This window comes from Gambusia affinis, linkage group LG09, assembly GCF_019740435.1.
Source record: "Gambusia affinis linkage group LG09, SWU_Gaff_1.0, whole genome shotgun sequence".
Lineage (NCBI taxonomy): Eukaryota > Metazoa > Chordata > Actinopteri > Cyprinodontiformes > Poeciliidae > Gambusia > Gambusia affinis.
In genome coordinates, this window is record NC_057876.1 from 14,555,130 (window position 1) to 14,574,732 (window position 19,603).

The following is a 19,603-nucleotide window of genomic DNA, read 5'->3' on the forward strand; positions in this document are numbered from 1 at the left end:
ATATACATTTCATTTAAAGTGATTAGCCAGATAAAGAAGTTGCATTGGGAGTAATGAATATGTCTTTCAATAATTTGTGAATGCGTTAAGTTTTTGTGGTTTTAGTGATTGCTAACATACGCTACTTTTTCATTGAATAGAAGGATGTTAAAAACCGGGTTTCCTGTCTTTCGGTTTGTGATCTCTAAAATAAAATGTTAGTCACAGATTATAACAAAAGTTAAGACAAAATGCTTTAACAGAGCTAATAAAAAACATTGACAGAGCTTTTGTGTCTACAGAACAGATTTTTTTTTTTTACTAATGCCTTTTTCACTGATGTGGTAAGCCAGTTTTATTCATGATGGAATTCTAAAACTCTGCAGTAATTTGTAGATGAAACCTTATTTTTGCACCAAACCCAGAGTAGAATTATTTATTAATTCACAGCAGTGCTTTAAGATTTTTAGTATCTCGTGGAAAAAATTAGAAATTTACATAAACTTCTAACTGGGAATTTCATAAAATTATTGAGCTGCTGAGGACAAATCGTACTTTTGGACTGAGTTGCTTTTTGCTTTGTTGATGCCACGTTACTCTGGCATTTGTGGATCTTTAAGGAGACTGAAAATGACAAAAATTGTCAGAGATGTTCTGAAGATTGACTAATTCTATTTGAGATTAGACACTGTTGCAATTAAGAACGAATCAAGAACAACAAAATGCATTTTGTCTTTTAATATTCAAAAGGCTGTAACAGCGATTTGAAGTCTCTCATAACAGCTGAGAGCAAAAACTAGTACAAGCAAAGTTCTTATAGACAGCAGTTTCCACTTACACTTTATACATCAGTAATCTATTCTGAGAGGAAAAAACACTCTGCAGGTATCTGTTTCACAATTCTTCTTTTCACGAAACACAAATTTCAGTTTGTTTATAGATAATAATAGCAATTTACTAAGTTACATTTTTCTGTGTCAAACAGAAAGTATTAATTCAAGCTTAAAGTTCATGATTTAGTTTTCCATCCACAGAGATTATCAACCCAGCTGACAAATATATTGTAATAACTGGTGTGAATCAGGCCTGCTGTCTTCTCCGCTGCTGAAGATAGATTCTTCTGCAGAGCAATCTTGTGAAGTGCTATATGATGGATAAGGAGATTGTAGATGCCATTAGGTGCTTCAATGTAGTGTCTTGATATATAGTGGCCATCTGTTTCCTGGTGTGTCCAATAGTTTTTCTTGGCCTCAAATTTCTTTTTCTCAGGATTTAGAGCAGTTGACTGGGAGAAAGATCTGATTTAATCTGAGTGTGATTGGAAGTGGAAAACATTTTCTGTAAGGCAACTTACAAAATTTAAGACGAAAATTGTGTAAGGTTTGGACGTGTAGATTCTGAAGATTAATAGAAAATATTTCGGTTACATTTTCTGTATGAACTCAAGATGTCGCTACATACCAGTCTTAAATGTTAACTCCTCTCTCTTTTGTCGACTCGCAGTCTATGCGCCTTTGAGCTGTTAACAATGACAGTGCAGTGGGGCTAAGCTGTGGTGTAGATTTTGTTTTTATATTTTAAGAGAAAGTGACTGATCTGAAACCTTGCCCGATTTACACCTGATATTTTAAAATGGATTTGCACAAAAATGTTTTTTTGTCGTGGATCTGCTGCGCAATTTTTCTGCTGAACGTCGCGCATGGAGACATGAGCTATTCTTTCCCGGAGGAGATGAAACGAGGATCAGTTATTGGGAATATCGCCAAGGATCTCGGGCTACAGACAGGAGCGCTGTCCACCAGAAGAGCCCGCATTGACACCGACGAGAGTGATAAACGTTACTGTGACATAAACCTGAAGAGCGGCGAGCTGATTGTGACAGAGAGGATTGACCGAGAGGAGCTTTGTGGCGAAAAGGCTTCGTGCATCTTAAAACAAGAGCTCGTTCTGGAAAATCCTCTGGAGCTACATCGAATTAGCCTTAATGTTCAAGATATAAATGATAACTCGCCACAGTTTAAGGATGACTTTATAACGTCTGAAATTCATGAATCGGCAGTGAGGGGAGCTCGCTTTGTGATCGAGGAGGCGCAAGATGCGGATGTAGGACAAAATTCCGTTCAGCAGTATAGCCTTGAAAAGAACGAAAATTTCATTCTAGCTGCTAATGGAAACACAGTGGAGCTTGTTTTGGATAAAGAACTTGATCGAGAAAAACAGAAAGAAATTAAATTGCTCCTTTCAGCTTTAGATGGCGGATCTCCTCAGAGATCAGGTACAGTGGTCATACATGTAACTGTACTGGATGCTAATGATAACGCCCCAGTGTTTAGCCAGGCCGTTTATAAAGCCAGTCTGCCTGAAAACTCTCCTGTAGGTACAGTAGTGATAACAGTGAGCGCAACTGATGCAGATGAAGGAGTGAATGGAGATGTGAGTTATGATTTTGGACATGTTACCAATGAAGTAATGAAAGTATTTAACATTGATAGTAAAAAAGGTGAAATTTGCTTAAGTGCTTCCGTTGACCATGAAGTTTCAACATCTTATGAGATACGTATTAAAGCAAAAGATGGTTTTGGACTTTCATCCTATGCTAAGGTTATCATTTCTATCACTGATGTGAATGACAACGCCCCTGTAGTTAGTCTGAAATCAGTGACCAATCCTATACCAGAAGACACTCCAGCTGGTACAGAGATTGGCATAATTAATGTACAGGACAGAGACTCTGAGAATAACAAACTTGTCCGCTGCTCCATCCAGGAAAATGTCCCTTTTAAGTTGGTTCCTTCTATTAAAAACTATTATTCTCTGATGACCACAGGACAACTGGACCGTGAACTAGTATCTGATTACAACATTACAATCACTGCCACTGATGAGGGCTCTCCACCTCTGTCCTCCTCTAAAACTATTCAGTTATCTGTAGCTGACATCAATGACAACCCACCTGTGTTTGAGGAACAGTCCTACAGCGCATATGTGAGTGAAAATAACAAACCTGGTTCCTCTTTATGTACTGTTTCTGCTCGAGATCCGGACTGGAGACAAAACGGTACAGTGATTTATTCTCTGTTATCTGGTGAGGTGAACGGTGCCTCGGTGTCCTCCTATCTATCTGTTAATGGAGACACAGGAGTGATCCACGCTGTGAGGTCATTTGATTATGAACAGTTCAGGAGTTTCAAAGTCCAAGTGATGGCCAGAGACAATGGTTCTCCTCCTCTCAGTAGCAACGTGACTGTCAGTGTGTCCATATCTGATGTGAATGACAACTCTCCTCAGATACTGTATCCAGCACCAGAGGGCAGCTCCTTCATGACTGAGCTGGTCCCCAAAGCTGCACATGGAGGGTCTCTGGTGTCCAAAGTGATAGCAGTGGACGCAGACTCTGGACAGAACGCCTGGCTGTCCTATCATATAGTCAAAGCCACAGATCCTGGACTTTTCAGTATTGATCTACACAGTGGAGAAATCAGGACACAGCGGGACATTTCAGAATCTGACAGCATGAAACAGAACCTGATTGTTGCAGTGAAAGATAATGGACAGCCCTCTCTGTCTGCCACCTGTTCAATGTATTTACTGATTTCTGATAACTTGGCTGAAGTGCCAGAACTGAAAGACATTTCTTATGATGAGAAGAACTCCAAGTTGACCTCTTATCTGATCATTGCGCTGGCTTCTGTATCCACCTTCTTTCTGACCTTCATCATCATCATCCTGGGTGTGAGGTTTTGTCGTAGGAGAAAGCCCAGACTGTTGTTTGATGGAGCAGTAACCATCCCAGGAGCTTATCTTCCTCCTAATTATGCTGATGTGGATGGCACTGGAACTTTACGCAGCACCTACAATTATGATGCCTACCTGACAACAGGATCCAGAACCAGTGACTTTAAGTTTTTATCATCTTACAATGACAACACGCTGCCTGCTGACCAGACTCTGAAGAAGAGCCCAACAGAGTTTGCCATTGTTTTTGGAGATAGTGACGATTCTCTAGAGGTATGAACCTGTTTTATTTGAAATTTTTTAACAATTACTTTTATTGCTCTTGTATTCAGCCATTCACTTTTTTCTGTTGCTTCTGTTTTACATTTCAAGCTGCATGCAATTTTGTATTTGTCCTGTTCTTCTCTGTCCTTGGTGCTGAAACACAACTCTTAAATATAAAGGATTTTTCATTGGTATATATTTTTTTAACTTATTTGGAGGTGTTTGGCATGGAATAATTCAAAAACCGTTTCTTGTTTTATTTATTTGTGTCATATTTGATCGCAATTAACCACATTGTAACATATAGGTTTTTATAATAACAATATTTTTCTATTGCGTATTCAATGACTCAGCATTATTATTACTTTTTTCAAATTCTATGTAGTGCATCCACTTCTTTAGCTTAGATATATACAATGCTTTTGTGATACAATATGTTATTTATGGCAATCTTAAAGTTTCAATATTCTTCTTTTAAGCTTTTAATATCGGAATATTTTAATTCTGAGTCTTTTTAACTTTAGGCCCATGCTGATATTACTTTGTAGCAGGTGCAGTTTTATAAAAAAAACTTCTTGATTGGTGTTCAAACATCTTTTCCTTTTAGGTTTTTTATATATTTAACTATGGTCAGATTCATTGTATGAAAGACTTTCAATGCAATTGCAACAGTGTTTTTAGAAATATCCAATAAGGAAATAATTGCTTTTAATGGCAAAGGAATTCTAAACGTTCTGCTCTGGATTTTGTTCTGAGTCTGCTTTAATCTTAAATAATAGTTTGTTGTTGCTGTTGTGGTCCATTTTGATGCATTGGAAAGAAAAAGATATAAAGTGTCATATGTAAGGACTGGTTTAGGTTTTTATCCTTGGTGGGTATATAGTCTTTTGTGTACATTTACATCCTTCCAGCACATATGGTACCCATGAATTTTTATTTAGTTTTAAATAGAGAGGCACTCAGTTTTTCTTTAATTTTATTTTCATTTATTCGGCATAAATAATTTTAATTACGACTGTGGAGCTGAAACTTCTTATTATCACAAAAAAAACTATATCCTTCACTGAAAAATCCCAGAATCTATTGGTATGCCACAGGGTCGGTATTTTTCCTGCATTTGAAAGCAAGTTTTGAGTTGGATTACTGTTCTTCGAGAGAATGCATCTTGTTGATTATGATTTCTTTCTGTTTGCAACTGAAATTTCTTTATTTGAAATATGTTTTTTAAAATTTTTTATTTTATTTCTGTCACTGAGCACATGTCATTTGTTTGTCCTGGTGAGTGCAAAGCTCCTTTTTTGTCCATCTGCTGTAAGCCATTAAATAGAAAGATGTTTCCTGACAAAAATTATAAAAGATCATAATCGTATATTTTTTGTGATGTGCAGTCACAATTAAAACTGAGATGTAACTTTTATTAAGCTTAATGTGTAAAAGTCCATAATTGGTGAGGCAAATCCATCCAAACATCCCCTAAGCACGGGCTCAGTGAAGGAAACACAAAGTTGTTTATTTGTTTTTCTAAAACTTATGTCAAGTTTAGTACTACTCATTTGTGGTAATCTGTTAATCGGTCTAAATTTTAAAGTTTACTTAAACATGCTGTTGTGAATGCATGTCTTACCCATGAGTTGCAAACACCTTTATAAGCTACTCTTTCATATCCATTATTTATGAAGTTTGAGTTTGTATGAAGTTTATAATTTAAGCAGGTTATCTGTGATTTCTGTTGAATCTAAATGTATCCATACATCTCAGTGCTGTGTATTTGAACTTTATTTTAGTAGAAGTTGCTAATTTGAAATATGCTCACTTAATGTGCTAATTTAGTGGTTATTCAGAAAATTGGAACTGAGTAGAAATCTCCCTCTTGAAACCATGATAAAAGCACCAGAAAAGTAGGAGAGACTCTTCATTTTTATTAAATGTTATGCACCTGAAGAGTTAGTTAGACAGGGTTTGGCAATGGATCCTATAGAAATGTGATCCAATGCAAACATTTTTCTCCAAACACATGGTTGTTGTCCTTATCTATATTGCTATCTTGCTAGAAACAAAACATACCAGTAATTATTTTGACCCTCCTGAAAGACACAAATAAAACTCATAAGTCACTTTAAACAAAATAGAGTGTGGGTTTCTAAATGCTTGACATAATTTTAACATGTTAAAAAGGTTTCAAAAGATCTTAAAAACTTAAAAATCTGCAGCAGGAGTTGGACAAAACAATATAGATCAAAACTCCTCATTACTTTTCAAGTTCCTGTTCATATGCTAAGCTTGCATTTTTGGATCTAACTGAGGACTGCAGGATTAAAGAAAGTCAAAGGGAGTGTCAAATACCTTTATTGCAACATGCAGAACCATGAAACACCAAAGTTTCTCTAGGTGAATAAATGTTTTCAGCAAGTAAAACAAACAAAACATGATGAGTTGAGTGTGGGGACTCTAGCATGTCTGCTCTTGACATTTCTTGTATTGCTACAAACGTATGTTTTTATATAATTAGCTTCTTATAGACTTGATGTCTGCGCCACAGTGTGTCTGGACTTTAAGTCTTGTTTCTAAGAAGATAAATCAGTTGACTGTCAGTTAAATACCAATTAGATAAAGTGCTGAGTAATAACCATTTATTTATGTGTTCAAAAGCATGACAAAAGCCCATGACAGTGAAATGGTGTTTTGTACAGCTAAGCAATTTGAGATAAAATGTTCTTATAAAATTGTTAAAGATGGGACTGAGGCGACAGAGAAACTGAAATATGCTAAATAAATTGATTTTGTTACACATTGTAGAAAATGCTTCATTTCAATTGCTTTTTTAGAAAGGAATTTTTTCACTTATTCACAACTATAAATAACAATAATAATTAATAAAACTGAAATAATTAGAAGATGTAAATTTCCCGTGCACCTAGTTCTAATCAGATCTCAATGTATCAATTTTACATGTTATCAACTCTCTGTGATAACAAACGGCTGATGATTAGATAAAGTTTAGAACAAATTTATCCTTTACTCAAAAGAATTTGCTTAGTGCTCTGATGCCAAACTGCCTTAAACAAAACTCTCTGATAGATTTCAGTGATTTATCTGATAGGTTACAGAATAATTAAAATGTAATAGTGTAATTTAAAGTATATCTGGAAAGAAATACATTACATAACACCCATACATTTAAATTGTACGCAGTTGACGTTAAATTATTGCTGAAAACATTTCTAAAATCGACGATAAGCCTACGTTCCGAATCCAAATTACGATAAAATATGATTTTTATACCGTTTATGCCGTTCAGCTGAACTCAAGATGTCGCTGTGCACCAGCCTTAAATATGTGTCTGTTCTTTTGTTGACTTTTTTCATGCGCCGTTGAGCTGTTGCAGATAAAGACAGTGCGGATAATTTGCGGCGCGCTTTTGTTCCATATCTTGTCACTACTAGCTTACGTCTACTGATGTAATACCTGTGCATATTTTACACCAATTTTAAGAAAATGGATTTGAACATATTTGTCCTTCTGTCGTGGAGCTGCTCGTTTTTTCTGCTGCAAATTGCGCATGGAGACATGAGCTATTCTTTCCCGGAGGAGATGAAAAGAGGATCAGTTATTGGAAATATCGCCAAGGATCTCGGGCTGCAGACAGGAGCGCTGTCCACCAGAAGAGCCCGAATTGACACCGAGGAGAGTGATAAACGTTACTGTGACATAAAACTGAAGAGCGGCGAGCTGATTGTGGCGGAGAGGATTGACCGAGAGGAGCTTTGTGGCGAAAAGGCTTCGTGCATCTTAAAACAAGAGCTCGTTTTGGAAAATCCTCTGGAGCTCCATCAGATCAGCCTCCATGTTCAAGACATTAATGATAACTCTCCGCTGTTTGATGAAGAATTAACCAAGCTAGAAATTCATGAGATAGCAGTGAGAGGAACTCGCTTTGTGATCGAGGAGGCTCACGATGCGGATGTAGGGCAAAATTCACTTCAGCAGTATAGCCTTGAAAAGAACGAAAATTTTATTCTAGCTGCTAATGGAAACACAGTAGAGCTTGTTTTGGATAAAGAACTTGATCGAGAAAAACAGAAAGAAATTAATTTACTCCTCACAGCTTTAGATGGCGGATCTCCTCAGAGATCAGGTACAGTGGTCATACATGTAACTGTACTGGATGCTAATGATAACGCCCCAGTGTTTAGCCAGGCCGTTTATAAAGCCAGTCTGCCTGAAAACTCTCCTGTAGGTACAGTAGTGATAACAGTGAGCGCAACTGATGCAGATGAAGGAGTGAATGGAGATGTGAGTTATGATTTTGCACACATTAACGAGGATGTTAAAAAGAAATTCACAATTGATCGCAAAGTAGGGGAAATACGTGTAACTGAGCCTGTAGACTATGAAGTTACAACATCATATGAAATACGTATAAAAGCAAAGGATGGTCTGGGGAAGTCATCCTATGCTAAGGTTATCATTTCTGTCACTGATGTGAATGACAACGCCCCTGTAGTTAGTCTGAAATCACTGACCAATCCCATACCTGAAGACACTCCAGCTGGTACAGAGGTTGGCATCATTAATGTACAGGACAGAGACTCTGAGAATAACAGACTTGTCCGCTGCTCCATCCAGGAAAATGTTCCTTTTAAGTTGGTTCCTTCTATTAAAAACTATTATTCGCTGGTGACAACAGGACAACTGGACCGTGAACTAGTATCCGATTACAACATTACAATCACTGCCACTGATGAGGGCTCTCCACCTCTGTCCTCCTCTAAAACTATTCAGTTATCTGTAGCTGACATCAATGACAACCCACCTGTGTTTGAGGAACAGTCCTACAGCGCATATGTGAGTGAAAATAACAAACCTGGCTCCGCTTTATGTACTGTTTCTGCTCGAGATCCGGACTGGAGACAAAACGGTACAGTGATTTATTCTCTGTTACCTGGTGAGCTGAACGGTGCCTCGGTGTCCTCCTATCTATCTGTAAATGGAGACACAGGAGTGATCCACGCTGTGAGGTCATTTGATTATGAACAGTTCAGGAGTTTTAAAGTCCAAGTGATGGCCAGAGACAATGGTTCTCCTCCTCTCAGCAGCAACGTGACTGTCAGTGTGTTCATATCTGATGTGAATGACAACTCTCCTCAGATACTGTATCCAGCACCAGAGGGCAGCTCCTTCATGACTGAGTTGGTCCCCAAAGCTGCAAATGGAGGTTCTCTGGTGTCCAAAGTGATAGCAGTGGACGCAGACTCTGGACAGAACGCCTGGCTGTCCTATCATATAGTCAAAGCCACAGATCCTGGACTTTTCAGTATTGATCTACACAGTGGAGAGATCAGGACACAGCGAGACATTTCAGAATCTGACAGCATGAAACAGAACCTGATTGTTGCAGTGAAAGATAATGGACAGCCCTCTCTCTCTGCCACCTGTTCAATGTATTTACTTATTTCTGATAACTTGGCTGAAGTGCCAGAACTGAAAGACATTTCTTATGATGAGAAGAACTCCAAGTTGACCTCTTATCTGATCATCGCGCTGGTTTCGGTGTCCACCTTCTTTCTAACTTTCATCATCATCATCCTTGGTGTGAGGTTTTGTCAGAGGAGAAAACCCAGACTGTTGTTTGATGGAGCAGTAGCCATCCCAGGAGCTTATCTTCCCCCAAATTACTCAGATGTTGATGGTACAGGAACTTTACGCAGCACGTACAATTATGATGCCTACCTGACAACAGGATCCAGAACCAGTGACTTTAAGTTTGTATCATCTTACAATGACAACACGCTGCCTGCTGACCAGACTCTGAAGAAAAGTTTGAGTGATTTTACTGAGGTATTTGGAGAACTGGAAGGATTCTCAGAGGTATGATGACACTCTTCAGCCAGTTATGTATTTACCCTTTCCTCCATACTCTCACAATTATTTACATATTTTTATATTTGCTTTGTAAACTGAAATGGTTCTTAAAATAATTTTCTTGAACCAAAACTGTCCTGGATTTAATTATTCGCTTTTTCTGCCCTACTGTGTCTTATTTCTGTTTCTCCATATTTATAAATTGCACTCTGTCTGTGCAAAGTGGTTTTTACAGTTCGACTTTGTGTTGCCTTGTGAAGTGCAAAAAATGTTTTTAAAGTTATACTCCTCTAACGTTGTTGACAGGCTTAACATACCACAGGCCCTGCAAAGATAAGCTGATAATGCTAACTTGATTAATTGACATGTATTTAATAATTTATTTTCTATCTCATTCCATATATTTTTTGATTGTTGAATTAAAATTTGCTCCTAACTTTCTAAAAAAAGTATTTTATTTTTATTTTCAGTTTTAATATTACCGGTAATGATTTTTCCTTTTTTCACTTTTTATTCCATTTTATCTTTCATTTTAAAGTATCAACATCAGTTTATTTTATGCTGTACTTTTTACCTTTGCCATTACCTTACTGAGCTCTTTCTTGTTGACAATATTCTAAATTCGAATATCATCCATGTACATCTAGCTTACATATTTTTTTCATCTTAATATGTTTTTGATGGACCTACATATCAACTGTAAAATATAACTTTAAATGCTCTTCCCTTAAATATTGTCTTATAAAATGTGCCTCTTTTGACTTTTAATAATAATAATGCATTTTATTTAAAAGACACCTTTCAGATCACAGAAGTTTACCTTATAAAAAAGTAAAGTAGTATAAGAAGATCTTTAGAAAAAAACAAAAATGAAATTTTAGCAAGCAAAATGAGGGAACACTTTTGATCAATTAAAGTGAAATTTCTTGTTTGAACAAATGAATTTTCAGCTTGAATTTAAAAGGAGCGTTCCAGTGTTTCTCAGTCCTGAAGGGAGGGAATTTCAGAGATGAGGGGAAAATCATTTTGAGGCCTTGATTATCATCGTGTCAGATGAGCAGGAGTCATATTGATGCTTACAGAGGAGGCTGAACTAAAAGACTGAGAGGGAGAGTTCATGTGGAGGAGGACAGACAAATACATTATGAAGGAGTAAGGTGATGGATGGCCTTAAAATTTAAAGCAGGACTTAAAATTCAGGGCAGAATCTGATTGAGATTCTGTGGAGTTGCTAAAGATAGGTGAAATGATGAAATGGTGGATGGATTTGTGGATATCACAAAGATAGCAGCATTTGGAACCAAATGCAGTTTCTGAGTCAATGTATGAGGGGAAGTGAAGATAAGATAACTCCAGTTGTCCAGACGAAATGTGATTAAACTGTTGACCAGTCTAATTTTCATCTACAAAAGTTTAATGTGAACTTTCTAACAAAAAAAATCGCATTGAAAATATTCACGGGTAAGAAATAGATTTAGTGCATGCTTTAAAAAAATCAATTTTGCATTAAATTGAAATTTTTAATACCACAGCCGCTTCAAAAGTACAATGTTGAGAAAATATGTTGTTTTTATCAATCCATCCATTGTGCAGAATAGTGAAGATGAACGATACATTTTCTATATTCTTGGAAACACTGAACATGTTTGACGTTTTGGAAGATTTTTTCTTAAACATGACCCCAGGGTGGCGCTATAAAACAGGGCTAGCATATTTAGAGCGAGGTCTCTCGTTTTGCTTGTCTTCATCATACTGCTCCAGTCTTGTATTGGAGGAATGTCGCAGATTTGTGAGGTTGCTGGAATTTTGTGCTTGTACTGAATAGTATTTTCTTCATTATCTACTGATTCTTCATATTGACTGAAGTTACTCAAAGATGAATTCCATATTCGCCATTGTTCTGCCGTGGGGATATTTTTTATCCGTTCTTTGGATCAACGACGCGCATGGAGACATGAGCTATTCTTTCCCGGAGGAGATGAAACGAGGATCAGTTATTGGGAATATCGCCAAGGATCTCGGGCTGCAGACAGGAGCGCTGTCCACCAGAAGAGCCCGAATTGACACCGAGGAAAGTGATAAACGTTACTGTGACATAAACCTGAAGAGCGGCGAGCTGATTGTGGCGGAGAGGATTGATCGTGAAGGCCTTTGTGGCAAAAAGGCTTCATGTATCCTAAAACAGGAGCTGGTTTTGGAGGATCCTCTTGAGCTGCATCGAATTAGCCTTCATATTCAAGATATTAATGATAACTCACCAGTATTTAAGGATGTAAAAATAGACTTAGAAATAAGAGAATCGGCAGACAGGGGAGCTCGCTTTTTAATAGAGGAGGCTCACGATGCGGATGTAGGACAAAATTCAGTTCAGCAGTATAGCCTTGAAAAGAACGAAAATTTCATTCTAGCTGCTAAAGGAAACACAGTGGAGCTTGTTTTGGATAAAGAACTTGATCGAGAAAAACAAAAGGAAATTAATTTACTCCTCACAGCTTTAGATGGCGGATCTCCTCAGAGATCAGGTACAGTGGTCATACATGTAACTGTACTGGATGCTAATGATAACGCCCCAGTGTTTAGCAAGGCCGCTTATAAAGCCAGTCTGCCTGAAAACTCTCCTATAGGTACAGTAGTGATAACAGTGAGCGCAACTGATGCAGATGAGGGAATGAATGGAGATGTGAGTTATGATTTTGGACATGTTACTGATGAAGTGATGAAAATATTCAGCATCGATAGCAAAACAGGGGAAATAAGTGTAATGGATACTGTAGACTATGAAGTTACAACATCATACGAAATACGCGTTAAAGCAAAAGATGGTTTGGGTTTGTCATCTTATTCTGAGGTCATTATTTCTATCACTGATGTGAATGACAACACCCCTGTAGTTAGTCTGAAATCACTGACCAATCCCATACCAGAAGACACTCCAGCTGGTACAGAGGTTGGTATCATTAATGTACAGGACAGAGACTCTGAGAATAATAGACTTGTTCGCTGCTCCATCCAGAAAAACGTACCTTTTAAGTTGGTTCCTTCTATTAAAAACTATTATTCTCTGGTGACCACAGGACAACTGGACCGTGAACTAGTATCTGATTACAACATTACAATCACTGCCACTGATGAGGGCTCTCCAGCTCTGTCCTCCTCTAAAACTATTCAGTTATCTGTAGCTGACATCAATGACAACCCACCTGTGTTTGAGGAACAGTCCTACAGCGCATATGTGAGTGAAAATAACAAACCTGGCTCCTCTTTATGTACTGTTTCTGCTCGAGATCCTGACTGGAGACAAAACGGTACAGTGATTTATTCTCTGTTACCTGGTGAGCTGAACGGTGCCTCTGTGTCCTCCTATCTATCTGTTAATGGAGACACAGGAGTGATCCACGCTGTGAGGTCATTTGATTATGAACAGTTCAGGAGTTTTAAAGTCCAAGTGATGGCCAGAGACAATGGTTCTCCTCCTCTCAGCAGCAACGTGACTGTCAGTGTGTTCATATCTGATGTGAATGACAACTCTCCTCAGATACTGTATCCAGCACCAGAGGGCAGCTCTTTCATGACTGAGTTGGTCCCCAAAGGTGCACATGGAGGGTCTCTGGTGTCCAAAGTGATAGCAGTGGACGAGACTCTGGACAGAACGCCTGGCTGTCCTATCATATAGTCAAAGCCACAGATCCTGGACTTTTCAGTATTGATCACAGTGGAGAGATCAGGACACAGCGGACATTTCAGAATCTGACAGCATGAAACAGAACCTGATTGTTGCAGTGAAAGATAATGGACAGCCTCTCTGTCTGCCACCTGTTCAATGTATTTACTTATTTCTGATAACTTGGCTGAAGTGCCAGAACTGAAAGACATTTCTTATGATGAGAAGAACTCCAAGTTGACCTCTTATCTGATCATCGCTGGTTTCTGTGTCCACCTTCTTTCTTCATCATCATCATCCTTGGTGTGAGATTTTGTCGAGAAAGCCCAGACTGTTGTTTGATGGAGCAGTAGCCATCCCAGGAGCTTATCTTCCTCCAAATTATCTCAGATGTTGATGGTACAGGAACTTTACGACAGCACCTACAATTATGATGCCTACCTGACAACAGGATCCAGAACCAGTGACTTTAAGTTTGTATCATCTACAATGACAACACGCTGCCTGCTGACCAGACTGCAAATTGGTCCATAGCAACCTAATCTGCATTTTAATAAAATTAATTTTAGTCTTATTTGTCTGTGCATTCAAGAGCATTGTATTTGTTCTTCTGTTGTCACTGATGTTAAGAATCAAGTTATATGATCCTTTATCTATTTGTTTACACATATGGTTTTTTTTCATTCAGTTTTTTGTCTCTTTTTTTTAATCCATACGATCAGAGATATGTCACCAATCATTAATTAGAACTAAACTTTCAATTTTCTTTTTATTTTGTCATTTTATAATATGTTCTGAATAATGTTTCAAAACTTGAGCTTTCAGTCATTAGTTATAAAGAAAGATCTATTGTAAAATGCTTTTGCTTTTCAAGCCAGACCTTTTCTAGAATGCTTGCTTTTAATTTCTTCCTCTGTAGGTTTTTCCTGTGCTTTAGTCTTCTATATCTCACAGGCCATGTGATGAAAACAAAGAGCATTTAGAATGCTCTGTGTGCTCATCTTTTGTTGCATTTTATTTATTCTGCAATTAAATAAGTATCATTTTAAATTAAATAGAAAAATAATAGCTACTGCAGTGTGTGCAGAGCATTGTTAGAAAGCGAAATTGCGACAAACAAAGGATGGCTTTCACTAACTGACACTCCAGTGTTTTGGTAAAGAGTCGTTCAGAAGAATCAGGTTTTTTGTCACTTCATTAATTATTATTCTCTTGAAATATTCACTTGGCTTTCTGGTGGAGAGTAGAAATATATGTTTCTCAAAGGGAATGAGTTGAAAGTTTCAGACTTCTTTATTACACTTTGTGATGTTGCTGAAGAATGCAAGAGTTTTCAAAGAGACATTGCTGGATTTTTTGTTTTTTAAGCTGTAGTGCTTTTCCCTCCTTCTTTCTTGGCTTTTTTCTTATATATTTATTGTAAAATCTTGGATTCTCTCAGCAGAGAACACATTCTTATATGATTCATCAAGGTTTTGTGCTAACTTAATATTAATATCTTAATTGATTTTGTTCCAATAGTTTACTGTTAACTGTGTCATGCACGAGGGTTTATTTATTTTGCAATTTTGTTGATAATGTGGAGATTATGTTACATCTATACACAATCATTTTAATAAGAAATCAATTTATATTTGGAATGCATCAAATCCATTTAATGTACAATACAGACCAAAAGTTTGGACACACCTTCTGACTGAATTCAATTAGAAGGTGTACAAATTATGATTTTTATAGAAACAAAACTACATTATAAACAGTTTTGTTTAAAGTTTTTGAGCTGAATGTTGAGGTGTTTTGATAGTTCGGAAAGTTAGTGCATATTCAAGTCTTCTACTTACTTTTTGTGGTAGAAATAAACATACTTTATGTTGAATATATACGTCCCTGCTTTTTGTCTGAATATTTATTTTAGGGTATTTTGTTGACTTTGGAGCTTAATGCATGACTGCAATTAAATCCTATGCAATTATCTCAGTTGTAAGTAAGACCAGCGAGGAAAATATTGCATGATTGCAATAACAGTTGAAATGTTTCAGGAATGTAAACTAGCTGTTTTCTTTGCTGCATTTCTTTCAGGTTGGGGTACTCTAGAGCAGTGTAATCAAATGAAATGCTTAATGTAGATGTAGGTGAACAGAAAAATCAACATGTCTGAAAAACAAGCAGCTAAGACTTAAATTGTAAGTTTAATGTTCCATGGGAGTAAATCTAATCTAACGAATGGACAAACATTAGAAATAACTATTTTTGCAGCTATATAAATCCAAAATGAAACAGTTTACAAAAAAATATAAACATTGAAAATGATGAAGCTATTCACCGTTGAGAAAGAAGGACTTTGTAGATGCATGACAAAGTTAAGTATACATTGAATACAGTTCTTCATACTGGCTGATTAAAAAGTAGAATGTTTTGAGATTTTTTAAGCCATAGATTGTTCATTATAGTTAAAAACTGACTATATATTTTGTATATTCTTGGACACACTGAATATGTTTGAAGTTTTGGAAGATTTTTTTTCTTAAACTTGAACCCACGGTGGCGCTATAAAACAGGATAAGGATATTTCTGTCCTCACTCGTTTTGCGCGTCTTCATCATACTCCTGTGGTCTTGTCGAGGAGGAAAATAACAGATTTGTGTCGATGTTGGAGTTTTATGATTAAGCTGTTTATTTTGTCGTCCACTTTCATGCTGACTGAAATTGATCATTAATGATGAATTCTGTATTCGCCATTGTTCTGTCGTGGGGATATTTTTTATTCTTTTTTTGGATCAACGTCGCGCATGGAGACATGAGCTATTCTTTCCCGGAGGAGATGAAACGAGGATCAGTTATAGGAAATATCGCCAAGGATCTCGGGCTGCAGACAGGAGCGCTGTCCACCAGAAGAGCCCGAATTGACACCGAGGAGAGTGATAAACGTTACTGTGACATAAACTTGAAGAGCGGCGAGCTGATTGTGGCGGAGAGAATTGACCGAGAGGAGCTTTGTGGTGAAAAGGCTTCGTGCATCTTAAAACAAGAGCTCGTTTTGGAAAATCCTCTAGAGCTGCATCGGATAAGCCTTAATGTTCAAGATGTTAATGATAACTCTCCGCAGTTCAACGAAAAATTGATCAGTCTTGAAATTCAGGAATCTGCAGACAGGGGAGCCCGCTTTGTTATCGAGGAGGCGAGCGATGCGGATGTAGGACAAAATTCAGTTCAGCAGTATAGCCTAGAAAAGAACGAAAATTTCATTCTAGCTGCTAATGGAAACACGGTGGAGCTTGTTTTGGATAAGGAACTTGATCGAGAAAAACAGAAAGAAATTAATATTCTCCTTTCAGCTGTAGATGGCGGATCTCCTCAGAGATCAGGTACAGTGGTCATACATGTAACTGTACTGGATGCTAATGATAACGCCCCAGTGTTTAGCCAGGCCGTTTATAAAGCCAGTCTGCCTGAAAACTCTCCTGTAGGTACAGTAGTGATAACAGTGAGCGCAACTGATGCAGATGAAGGAGTGAATGGAGATGTGAGTTATGATTTTGGCAATGTTAATGAAGACGTGAGAAAGAAATTCACGATTGACCGCAAAGTAGGGGAAATACGTTTAATTGATGCTGTGGACTATGAAATTTCCGCATCATATGAAATACGTATAAAAGCAAAAGATGGTCTGGGATTGTCATCCTATGCTAAGGTTATCATTTCTATCACTGATGTGAATGACAACGCCCCTGTAGTTAGTCTGAAATCACTGACCAATCCCATACCAGAAGACACTCCAGCTGGTACAGAGGTTGGCATCATTAATGTACAGGACAGAGACTCTAAGAATAATAGACTTGTCCAATGCTACATCCAGCAAAACGTCCCTTTTAAGTTGGTTTCTTCTATTAAAAACTATTATTCTCTGATGACCACAGGACAATTGGACCGTGAACTAGTATCTGATTACAACATTACAATCACTGCCACTGATGAGGGCTCTCCACCTCTGTCCTCCTCTAAAACTATTCAGTTATCTGTAGCTGACATCAATGACAACCCACCTTTGTTTCAGGAACAGTCCTACAGCGCATATGTGAGTGAAAATAACAAACCTGGCTCCTCTTTATGTACTGTTTCTGCTCAAGATCCTGACTGGAGACAAAACGGTACAGTGATTTATTCTCTGTTACCTGGTGAGCTGAACGGTGCCTCGGTGTCCTCCTATCTATCTGTTAATGGAGAGACAGGAGTGATCCACGCTGTGAGGTCATTTGATTATGAACAATTCAGGAGTTTTAAAGTCCAAGTGATGGCCAGAGACAATGGTTCTCCTCCTCTCAGCAGCAACGTGACTGTCGGTGTGTTGATATCTGATGTGAATGACAACTCTCCTCAGATACTGTATCCAGCACCAGAGGGCAGCTCCTTCATGACTGAGTTGGTCCCTAAAGCTGCACATGGAGGGTCTCTGGTGTCCAAAGTGATAGCAGTGGACGCGGACTCTGGACAGAACGCCTGGCTGTCCTATCATATAGTCAAAGCCACAGATCCTGGACTTTTCAGTATTGATCTACACAGTGGAGAAATCAGGACACAGCGGGACATTTCAGAATCTGACAGCGTGAAACAGAACCTGATTGTTGCAGTGAAAGATAATGGACAGCCCTCTCTGTCTGCCACCTGTTCAATGTATTTACTTATTTCTGATAACTTGGCTGAAGTGCCAGAATTGAAAGACATTTCTTATGATGAGAAGAACTCCAAGTTGACCTCTTATCTGATCATTGCGCTGGTTTCTGTGTCCACCTTCTTTCTGACCTTCATCATAATCATCCTGGGTATGAGGTTTTGTCGTAGTAGAAAGCCCAGACTGTTGTTTGATGGAGCAGTAGCCATCCCAGGAGCTTATCTTCCTCCAAATTACTCAGATGTTGACGGTACAGGAACTTTACGCAGCACCTACAATTATGATGCCTACCTGACAACAGGATCCAGAACCAGTGACTTTAAGTTTGTATCATCTTACAATGACAACACGCTGCCTGCTGACCTGACTCTGAAGAAAAGTTTGAGTGATTTTGCTGATGCATTTGGTGACATCAATGACTCCCCTGAGGTATGAACATTTCTCTTAAATATATTGTAAAACCTGACTCCACCGAGTATGTTTTACATATGATATTGCATTTTCTATTTAAAATAATGTCTGCATTCACTTCACAATATTTATGCCTTCAAAAGAATTCTATGTGAAAGGCCATTTACTGCCAATGTGATCCTGACCACCCCTTCACTTATTTTCTTGTTTTTATTTATTTTTCTTTGTTGTTGTTGTTTCATCACCAACAAAGACAAAACTGAGTTGAGAAAGAGGGCTCATCTGTCTAAGCAAACATAATTAAGTTATCACTCTGATATAAATATAGATAGTGTGCTTTTATTTTTTTCCTTTTTCAGAGACTTGGAGCACTAATTGTTAATTTGTGTGGGCATAGTTTTTGTCTACATAATTTTCAAGATCTTCTTGTTCTGTTTATCAACAGAGCCTTTGTCTTCCGTTCCAATGCTAATCCAAGTTCTCTTAACGGCCCCTGTTCAGCATGGGGCCCCAAGCAACCTCCAAAATGTTTTTATTTTTTATTTTATTTTATTTGTTCTCTAATTTCTACATCATTAATGATGGAATACACATTGCTAATGTTAATTGTGGTATTCTCCTTCTGAAATGCTGTTTTTTTTTTTTTTTTTTAAATGACAGAATTGTTACCTTAGTATATTTTTATGCCTAGTAAATACTGAACTGTTATGGTTGATCTAAAATGCTTTAGGTGTTTGTGAATTTATCATTTTGATTTAAGAAATATTTAGTTGCCCTCATCCTTTTGATAAAAGAATTAGTACCAAGGTCCATTTAGCTTTTTGATGAAATAAGACAACCAGAATTCATGTGATACTAATTCTTGAGAAAATGTTTTCTTTCTCTGTCAGTTTGCTTACCAACTCACATAATGGAGGAAATGTTGAAGAAAATGACATTTTTATGGTCATTGTCATATTAGCTTTTCAGCAGTTTTCCCATATAGAAAGTATGACAAATAAATTGTTTTGTTTTGTTCCTGG

At 37.5% G+C, this 19,603-nt stretch overlaps 2 protein-coding genes and 1 pseudogene across 11 annotated transcripts in view; all 3 read left to right on the plus strand.

Moving 5' to 3' along the window:
• LOC122836611 (protocadherin gamma-C5-like) overlaps positions 1-19,603 on the plus strand; it is a 249,501-nt gene that overhangs the window by 53,205 nt on the left and 176,693 nt on the right. Inside the window, exon 1 of one of the 10 annotated variants that reach the window (XM_044126314.1) lies at positions 7,425-9,846. The exons of the other annotated variants lie outside the window; for them this stretch is intronic. Within the exon in view, the coding sequence (XP_043982249.1) occupies positions 7,474-9,846 (2,373 nt within the window). The 5' untranslated portion in view covers positions 7,425-7,473. Of the gene's footprint in view, positions 1-7,424; positions 9,847-19,603 lie in introns of those variants that run through there. 10 annotated transcript variants of the gene reach the window in all.
• On the plus strand, positions 11,681-14,043 carry LOC122837420 (annotated as a pseudogene).
• LOC122836619 (protocadherin beta-16-like) lies at positions 16,135-18,605 on the plus strand. Its single transcript, XM_044126334.1, has one exon. The coding sequence runs from the start codon at positions 16,218-16,220 to the stop codon at positions 18,603-18,605; it is 2,388 nt and encodes a 795-aa protein (XP_043982269.1). The 5' UTR covers positions 16,135-16,217.

Bases quoted from the DNA above. Each gene is read 5' to 3' on its own strand.
- LOC122836619 (XM_044126334.1), top strand. From the start codon at position 16,218: ATGATGAATTCTGTATTCGCCATTGTTCTGTCGTGGGGATATTTTTTA.